Source organism: Lathyrus oleraceus, chromosome 1 (genome assembly GCF_024323335.1).
Source record: "Lathyrus oleraceus cultivar Zhongwan6 chromosome 1, CAAS_Psat_ZW6_1.0, whole genome shotgun sequence".
NCBI classification, from domain to species: domain Eukaryota; kingdom Viridiplantae; phylum Streptophyta; class Magnoliopsida; order Fabales; family Fabaceae; genus Lathyrus; species Lathyrus oleraceus.
Window position 1 is genome coordinate 90,361,526 of NC_066579.1, and position 10,176 is coordinate 90,371,701.

General features: G+C 38.1%; 1 protein-coding gene across 1 annotated transcript; it reads left to right on the forward strand.

Moving 5' to 3' along the window:
• The first annotated feature begins 6,784 nt into the window (after positions 1-6,784).
• LOC127093125 (uncharacterized) lies at positions 6,785-7,584 on the forward strand. The gene is made up of 3 exons (XM_051032029.1): positions 6,785-7,167; positions 7,254-7,314; positions 7,396-7,584. The coding sequence occupies exons 1-3, from the start codon at positions 6,785-6,787 to the stop codon at positions 7,582-7,584; spliced, it is 633 nt and encodes a 210-aa protein (XP_050887986.1).
• The last annotated feature ends 2,592 nt before the right edge of the window (positions 7,585-10,176 follow it).

Genomic DNA, 10,176 nt, shown 5'->3' on the forward strand with positions numbered 1-10,176 from the left:
AAGTTGGAATAATAAAAAGTCCTAATTTTTTTGGGAAAAGGGTTTTCACGTGAAAAAGGAAAAGAGAAGCGGCTGGAAGAGAAAGGGCAAAGAGGCAGAGCAAGAGAAGAGGAAAAGCTTGAAGCTAACGGAATTGCCGGATTTACTCAGGTAAGGGGGTTTATCATCGTTTGATGGGTCTTATGGGATAGCATGTAATGGGTAGTGATGAACCTCTGAATTTGACTCTGATTGAAATGATATGTGATGAATTTGTGAAATATTGATGAACGAAATTGGATGATAATTGATGAAATTGTAGGAATTAGATGTAGTAAGGTTAGCGATTTGAGAAGTTGAATGTATCTGAGTTGTAATTGATAAAACGAACGAACGTGTATGAAAAATTGGACCATGAGAGGTTGGATCTGAAGGATCTCGTAGCAGAGAAAACCCATAGCAGATCTGGAAAACTGGATTCTGGTCATACGCGTATGGCACTAGGCAATACGCGTATGGGATGGCTTGAAAATGGGGGTTTTGGCGCTGGTACGCGCCATACGCGTGTGATACGCGTATCCCTGGAGTGGTACGCGTATGGTGTATGCTATACGCGTATGAGTGGAAAGGATGAGGTTTTTGAACGTGAAAGCGTCTCTGTTGGTACGCGTACGAGGATGTGGTACGCGTAGCATACGCGTATGGGCGTGGGCGATACGCGTATGGGATGGGCGAGGAAATGCGCCATACGCGTATGGGCATAGGCGATACGCGTATGGGCAGACTTGTGGTTTTCCTGAACAATGGTTGTGCAGTTTTTGGTTGTTTAGGCTGAGTGATGTACTTAGCTGAGGTATGATGTTGTAGGGATCACTTCCCGTTGTTTTGAATAGTATAGGTATTAGTAGAGTGTGCTAATACTATGATTAATTATGTGGCATGATATGATATGCTTTTGTTGATGATATGCGATGGTATACATGATGATGTGAATGTATGCATTTGCGAATAGACTGTTTTATGGCTTAGAGTGTGAGCATACGTCTATTCTTGTGTTGTTGTTGTTGTTGCATTGCTAGGTGATTAGCATGCATATTGTGGCCCGTTTGGGGTGGTAGCTAATTCCCATGGTGAGGAATTAGTGAGTAAATCATTTTGATTATTGTTGATGTTTGCATGCTAGGTGATTAGCGTGCATAGCATGGCCCATTTGGGGTGGTAGCTAATTCCCATGGTGAGGAATTAGTGAGTGAGTCACTATGTCTCAAATGAGTGGGACTAGTGAGCTTGGTAGCCGTGCCGGGATTGGACGGTGAGGTTGAACTATATGTTCACAAAATAGTCGGTACCGCATGCATGGAGTCTCATTGCATAATATATGTATGGCGTGTAATATGAATGGATGTATTCCAATATTACACGTGTATTTGTGTTGGTATTGTTGTGTTGTTATTGAGTATGATGTTGAATTAATATGCAGTTCCTGAATGTGTGTTTTGATTAGGGTGATGAAGTGTGTTGAGTCACTTAACATAACATGATATTTTATAATACTCATTATATTGATTGAGGAACTCACCCTTACAACTATTTTTCAGGTAACGAGAAATGAGTTGAGTAGAAGCGAATGCTTGGAGTCTAGTGTAGTCTCCTTAGTGGGTCGTGCTCTGATAGATGTAACATCGGGATGGGATGTTTTATGTTGTTGAATAATTTACATGTGAATGTTACATGTTTTACATGATTGAGGAGATCTCTATCCGCTGCGTTTTATGCAAACGTTTATGTTTTAAATTAATAAAAGAGCATGACCGTTATATTGTTGAATGGTGTGAATATTATGTGTGACACCCTTGTAGGGCATAATTACTCTGAATTGTTATATGTTTATCATTTTTAAGTAAATATTTGGGGTATTTTAGAAGGGTGTTACACTTTTCTTCTCTATATTTATGATCATTGTGTGTGTGTGTATGTGTGTGTGTGTGTGTGTGTGTGTGTGTGCGTGTGGTATGATGATGTTGGAACTGCTGTTAAAATGATGAATTGTTGCTATTGGAATCATAAAATTTGATTGGATTGTATCATGTCAATATTGTGTGGTTGATGTTGATTCGGGTCAGAGTCAGAACTAAGTTATGAATGTTTTCGGCGTAAATAATTTAGGGTTTTGAACTTTGGAAAAATGTTTTTTCGTGTTAAAATATGGTATAAATGATTTGTAAGAAAAATGGGATTTTGGTATGAATTTTAAGTGATTTTTGTTTTGAAAAAGTTGCAGAAAAGTGCTTATGTAATAGTGTTATCGGTTATCAGAAAGGGAGTTACCGATTACACTGCTTATAACACGTTTATGGGCAAAAATTGGGGGGTATAATCGGTTACCAGTTTTTGGGTAATCGGTTACCCTGTGAAACAGAGGCTACGTAGGGGCTAAAAAGAGGAGGGTGTAACCGGTTATCGATTTTTGGGTAACCGGTTACCGTGTGTGTGTGGCAGTGGGGGTTGTGCTACATGGTGTAGTGTAACCGATTACTGGTTTTAGGGTAATCGGTTACATTGGGAGCATTTTCATGAAAACTTTAAAAATTCATAACGTTTGTTCTGAGTGTCCGATTCGAGTGCCGTTCAAAGCGTCGGAAATCTGAGAGCATTTAATTTCGTTTAAAATTGGTTTCAGTACCTGAAAATAAATATTTTTATGTGTGATGGTGTTGAAATTCATTGTAATGTTTATGTGGTGGCGTGGCATATCCTTAAATACATTGTGGTTGCTTGTTATGTTGTATGTTGATGTTATTGAGTTGTATAACATGTGTTTGATGCGTGATGGTAAGTATTGGCGGTCTACATTGACTATGGTCGTGGGTCATTGTGAATGATGTTGTTGTTGCATGTATAATATATTGCATCCCTTCATGTTATTGGACAAATGGCCCGTTGTTGGTGAGCATAAAATACCATTGTGTGGATTGGGCCGGTAGCTGATTTCGGAGATGATGGAATCAGTGAGTCATTATCGGAGGTGATGATAATGAGTTGGTGGCTTTGATCTTAGGAGGTGGAGATCAAAGCAATGAACTTGAGTGTTCACGTATTGGTACCACATGTATTGAGTCGAGTTTCTAAGTCTCATTGCATTGTACATTGGTTGCATTTGTTATTGTGTTGGATGGTTGATTATGTTGTTATTATGTCAGATGGTTGTTATGTTGCTGTTATGTTAGATGGTTGTTATGTTATTATCTTGTCCGAATAGTTCTGATGTTTTTTCGTATGGATAGTTGTGATGTTGTTATCATGTGTGGATAGTTGTGGTGTGGATTATGTGGAATGGTGTTATGGAATGAGTGATGTGCATGTGATAATCAGATGCTTACTTATTATCATGCTTTCCTTTATATAATTATGATATCTCACCCATTCTGTTTGAATGTTTCCTCCACGTGGGTAACATGCAGATAATCTGCAGTAAGACCTCAGATGTGAGTGGAAGATGAAGTCTTCCATTTTATTTTAGTGTCGTTGTCTGCTCTGATGTGTAACACCGGGGAATTTGGAATGATGTGTCTTTTGTTATGTTTAACATTTCTTATAATGACATGTTATGTTGATGTTAGATATGTTAAGTTAACTGCTTGTTATTGTTGTTTTGCTGCCATTTAATAAAAGTTAACATCCAGGCATGTAGTTATTACTACTATTTTTATAAATGTCAAGTGTTACATGTATTTTCAATTGAGCAGATTGATTGTATGTTGTAGTGTAACATCCTATATTGCATGTTGATTTGGTTTACTCTGATAAATGTTTAAAATTTACGCGGGGAAAATTTAGGGTGTTACATAATGGTATCAAATCAGGTCGGTCTGTCCGACCAAGTTGTTGAGTCGATGTGGTGTGATAGTTGAATATTGTCAATGTTGTCTCTTTAACCACTATTGTTGGTGGTGGTGTGAAACATAAAATGGATGGAAGAAACGACGTTGCTATTGTTGCTGCTTTGCAGGCTGTTGCTCAGGCTGTGCAGAATCAGCCTAATGCTGGTGGAAACGACGAGGTCCGACATTTGGGGAAGTTCCAAAGGAACAATCTGCCTACTTTCAAGGGTAGGTATGATCCTGATGGGGCACAGACTTGGCTCAGGGATATTGTGAGGATTTTCAGAGTGATGGATTACTCTGAAGCACAGAAGGTATGGTTTGGTACGCATATGTTAGCTGAGGACGATGATGATTGGTGGATCAACACTCGTCAGGTGTTGGATGCTGCAGCTGAAGCTGTAACTTGGGTTGTGTTCTGCAAGAGTTTATGACAAAGTACTTTCATGAGGATGTTCGCGGGAAGGAGATTGAGTTTCTGGAGCTGAAGCAGGGTAACTTGTCAGTTACTGAGTATGCTGCTAGATTTGTGGAACTTGCTAAGTTCTACCCTCATTACAGTGAGGCAATTGTTGAGTTCTCGAAGTGTATCATCGAGAATGGTTTGCGTCATAAAATTAAGCAGATGATTGGATACCAACAAATCAGGATGTTTTTAGAGTTGGTGAACAACTGTAGAATTTATGAGGATGATAATAAGGCTCGGTCGGCTCACTACAAGGGGCTGAGCGAGAGAAGAGGAAAGTAGAATCTGAACCGTTGGAAGCCATATAGTGCTCCAGCTGATAAAGGTAAACATAGAGTTGTTGATGGTAAGAGGCTAAATGGGGGAGGTGCTCTTACTCCTCTTAAGTGCTATAAGTTCGGTGAGTTGGGTCATCGTGTCAGTGAATACAAGAGCGATGTGAAGAAGTGTTACAAGTGTGGGAAGTCAGGATATCTGGTTGCTGATTGCAAAGAGAAGGTGGTGACTTGCTACAACTGTGGTGAACCAAGACATATCATCACTCATTACCCGAATCCTAAGCAAGCTTCAACTAGAGGAAAGGTGTTTGCTCTAACGGGGACTCAGACTTCTAGTGATGACAGGTTGATCAGAGGTATATGATATAATAATAATAATACGACTTTGATTGCTATTATTGATATTGGTGTTATTCATTCTTTTATTATTGCTGACTGTGTTGAAAGACTGGGCCTTGTTGTGTCTTCTATGAATGGAGAAATGGTTATCGAAACTCCTGCTAAGGGTTCAGTGACTACTACTTCAGTTTGTTTGAATTATCCTTAGTTAATATTTGATAAGGATTTTGGCATTGATCTTATTTGCTTGCCATTGGAGAATCTTTATGTTATCATGGGGATGAACTGGTTGGAGTTCAATCATGTTTATATCAATTTTTATAACAAGTCGGTGCAGTTTCTTACTCTTGGTGAGGAGGAAGAAGTTGGTTTCTTGTCTGCTAGAGAGTTGAATGAGCTTTCGAAAGAGGAAGCTCAGGTGTTTTCACTGTTCACAGTGTTATCTGCTAAGAGTCAGGCGGTGATTGATGGATTACAGGTAGTGCGGGATTTTCCAGAGGTGTTTCCAGATGACATTTCAGATGCACCGTCAGAAAGAGAGAGAGAGAGAGAGGTGGAGTTTTCTATTGATCTTGTCCCTAGATCCATACTTATTTCTATGGTGCCATACAAGATGTCTACATCGGAGTTAGCAGAGTTGAAGAAACAATTAGAAGATCTGCTAGAGAAGGGATTCGTGAGACCAAGTGTGTCGCCTTGGGGAGCTCCGGTGTTATTGGTAAAGAAGAAAGACAGTATCATGAGGTTGTGTGTGGATTATCGACAATTGAATCAAGTGACGATTAAGAACAAGTATCCACTTTCAATAATAGATGACTTGATGGATCTATTGGTGGGTGCATGTGTGTTTAGAAAAAAATGATTTTAGGTCAGGTTACCACCATATTAGAGTGAAGGATGAAGATGTACAGAAGATGACATTTAGAACTCGATATGGACACTATGAGTATTTGGTGATACTATTCGGTGTTTCTAATACACCCAGAGTATTTATGGAGTACATGAATCGTATCTTTCATGCTTGGATCGTTTTGTTATGGTATTTATTGATGAAATTCATATCTACTCTAAATCAGAAGAAGAACATGTTGAGCGTTTGCAAGTTGTATTACAAGTGTTGAAGGAGAAGAAGTTTTATGCTAAGTTTTCGAAGTGTGAATTCTGGTTGAAAGAGGTTAGCTTTCTTGGTCATGTTATTTCAGGTGGTGGTATTATTGTGGATCCATCTAAGGTAGATGCAGTTCCACAATGGGAGGCTCTGAAGTCGGTAATAGAGATTAGAAGCTTTTTGGGCTTGGTTGATTATTACTGCAGGTTATTTAAATGCTTTCCAAGTTGGAACTTCCATCAACTCAGTTGACCTGCAAAGTAAACCGTTTGTGTGTGATGTTTGTTGTGAGAACAATTTCGTATAGCAGAAGAAAAGGTTGACTACAACTCCAATTTTGATTTTACCTGAACCGAATGAATCATTTGTGGTGTATTGCGATGCATTGTTGATGGGTTTAGATGGTGTGCTAATTCAAGATGACAAGGTTATGGCTTATGCTTCACGAAATTTGAGGATTCATGAGAGAAATTATCCTACTCATGATTTGGGAGTTGGTTGTGGTGGTGTTCGTGTTGAAAATTTGGAGGCATTATCTCTATGGTTCTAGATTTGAAGTGTTTAGTGATCATAAGAGTTTGAAATACTTGTTTGATCAGAAGGAGTTGAACATGAGGCAACATAAATGGTTGGAATTCTTAAAGGATTATGACTTTGGTTTGAATTATCATCCTGGTAAGAGAATGTCGTGGTTGATGCGTTAAGTCAGAAGTCTTTGCATATGTCTGTTATGATGGTTAAAGAGTTGGAAATGATTGAACAGTTCAAAGACATGAGTTTGGTCTGTGAGCTGACACCACAGAGTATGATGTTGGGTATGCTGAAGATCAACAATGATTTTCTTAATAACATTAAAGAGAGTCAGAAGTTGGATGTGAAGTTGGTGGACTTTATGGTTGGAAGTAATCAGACTGAAAGTAATGATTTCAAAGTGGATGAACAAGGTGCGTTGGGGTTCAGAGACAAAATTTGTATTCTTGACAAAGCTGAGTTGAAGAAGATGATTTTAGAAGAAACTCATCGAAGTAGCTTAAGTATTCATCCAGGAGCTACTAAGATGTATCAGGATCTGAAGAAGATCTTTGGGTGGTCTGGAATGAAGCGAGACGTGGCTCTGTTTGTTTATGCTTGTTTGACTTGTTAGAAGTCAAAGGTTGATTATCAGAAACATGTAGGGTTAATGCAACCATTGAATATTCCAGAATGGAAATGGGATGGCATTTCTATGGATTTTATGACGAGTTTGTTGAATACTCTGAGAGGGCATGATGCCATTTGGGTGATTATGGATAGACTGACGAAGTCAGCCCATTTTATTTCGATTAACATCAATTTTCTATGTAGAAGTTGGCAGAGTTATTCATCCGTGTGATTGTGAAGTTTCATGGAGTTCCATTGAGTATTGTGTCGGATAGAGATCCGAGGTTCACTTCCAGATTTTGGGAGAGTTTGCAGGAAGCTTTGGGTTCGAAGCTGAGATTGAGTTCAACTTATCATCCACAGACTGATGGTCAGATAGAGAGGACCACTTAGTCATTAAAGGACTTGTTAAGAGCTTGTGTTCTCGAGCAAGGAGGTGCTTGGGATAGTCATTTGTCATTGGTGATCGGTGTAGGACGTACTTTGAAGTCGAGGAAGCTTACTCCTCAATTTATTGTTCCGTAGTAAATATCCGGGTGAGTTGAACCCGTTGCTTATAGAGTAGCATTGCCACCGAATTTTTCAGATCTACATGATGTGTTCCATGTTTCACAACTTCGGAAGTATGTTCCGGATCCGTCGCATGTGATTCCGATGGATGATGTTCAGGTGAGGGATAACCTTACAGGTGAGGCTATGCCTATAAGGATTGATGATTGAGAACTGAAACAATTAAGAGGCAAAGAGATTTATCTCGTGAAGGTAGTGTGGGGAGGTGCTGCCGGAGGAAATATGACTCGGGAGTTGGAAAGCATGATGCGAGAGTCGTATCCAGAGTTGTTCGCCTCATGTAATTTTCGAGGACAAAAATATTCTAAGTGGGGGAGAGTTGTAACGACCTAATTTTATTTAAATTATTTTTCGTAATTTAATTATGTGATAGTTATGGTTGTGTTGTGTTGATTGATGTTTTGATGTGTTGAGTTACCCTTGGCGTGGGGTAGTTGCCTTAGAATTTTATAAATTAAGGTATTGGGGTGTGGGTCAGCAAAAGTGTAGATATGATGGTGTGGTGAGTAAAACTAATTAATTATATTAGTTATTATTTAGTTAATTAGTTAATATTAGTTGAATATTAATTTAATTAGTTAATTGAGTGGGTTATTTTTATTATTATTATTTGATAGGTGGAAATTAGTGATAATAGTAATAAGTTAATAAAATAATAAGAGGTGGTTATAATTTAGATTAAATAATTAGAGGTATTATTATTTGTTATTATTCTATTTAATGAGATTAGTAATAATAATAAGAGTTATAATAAAAATAGAAAAGAGGATAGTGAGATAGAAACAGAGAACATGTAACAATTAGGAAAAAGAGAGGAAACTCAGAAAGGGAGAAGAATGGGCTAGGGCTCAAGAGGAGAATTCACCATTGTTGAAGGTCAAAGAATAAATTACTAGAAAATCTAAGGTAAGGGTGGGGTTCTTATTATCTAAGGGTTAATATGATGATGGTGGGTATATCATGTCATGTAGGTTTTGTATTTTTTTCTCTCTACATTTATGATCATTGTGTGTGTGTGTGGTATGATGATGTTGGGACTGATGTTGGAATGATGAATTGTTGCAATTGTTGTTGTTGGAATCATAAAATTTGATTGGATTGTATGATGTCAATGTTGTGTGGTTGATGTTGATTTGGGTCAGAGTCGGAACTGAGTTATGAATGTTTTCGGTGTAAATAAGTTGGGGTTTTGAACTTCGAAAAAGTGTTTTTTCATGTTAAAATATGGTATTAATAATTTGTAAGAAAAATGAGGTTTCGGGATGAATTTTAAGTGATTTTAATTTTGAAAAAGTTGCATAAAAGTGCTTCTGCAACAATGTAATCGATTACCAGAAAGAGAGTAACTGGTTACACTGCTTAAAATATGTTTCTAGGCAAAAATTGGGGGGTGTAACCGGTTACCAGTTTTTGGATAACCGGTTACCCTGTGAAATAGAGGCTATGCATGGGCTAAAAAAGGAGGGGGTGTAACTAGTTACCAGTTTTTAGGTAACCAGTTACCGCGTGTGTGTGGCAATGGGGTTGTGCTACAGGGTGTAGTGTAACCGGTTACTGGTTTAGGGTAACTGGTTACACTGGGAGCATTTTCGTGAAAAGTTTAAAAATTTATAACTTTTGTTCCGAGTGTCTGATTCAAGTGCTATTTGAAGGGTCAGAAGGCTGAGAGCGTGTACTTTCATTTAAAATTGGTTTTAGTACCTGAAAAAGAATATTTCTCTATGTGATGGTGTTGAAATGCATTATAATGTTTATGTGTTGGTGTGACGTAATCTTAAATACATTGTGGTTGCTTGTTATGTTGTATGTTGATGTTGTTAAGCTATATAACATATGTTTGATGCATGATAGCCAATATTGGAGGTGTACATTGACTATGGTGGTGGGTCATTGTGCATGATGTTGTTGCATGCATTCATGTTGTTGGACAAATGGTCCGTTGTTGGTGAACCTCAAATCCCATTATATGGATTGGTCCACTAGCTGATTTGGGAGATGATGGAATCAATGAGTCATTATTAGAGATGAGGGTAACGAATTGGTGGCTTTGATCCTAGGAGGTGGGGATCGAAGTAGTGAACCTGAGTGTTCACATATTGGTACCGCATGCATTGAGTCGAATTGATGAGTCTCATTGCATTGTACATTGGTTGACTTTGTTGTTGTGTTGGATGGTTGATTATGTTGTTATTATGTCGAATGGTTGTTATGTTGTTATCCTGTCTGGATAGTTGTTGTGATGATGTTGTTCCATATGGATAGTTGTGATATTGCTATTATGTGTGGATAGTTGTGGTGTGGATTATGTAGAATGGTGTTGTGGAATGAGTGATGTGCATGTGATAATCTGATGCTTACTTATTATCATGTTTTCCTTTATATAATTATGATATATCACCCCTTATGTTTGAATGT

Coding starts and splice junctions, on each gene's coding strand:
- LOC127093125 (XM_051032029.1), top strand. CDS start 6,785: ATGGTTAAAGAGTTGGAAATGATTGAACAGTTCAAAGACATGAGTTTG. Junction 7,168..7,253: donor ATGAAGCGAGACGTGGCTCT/GTTTGTTTATGC, acceptor TGAATATTCCAG/AATGGAAATGGGATGGCATT. Junction 7,315..7,395: donor TTGTTGAATACTCTGAGAGG/GCATGATGCCAT, acceptor TTTTCTATGTAG/AAGTTGGCAGAGTTATTCAT.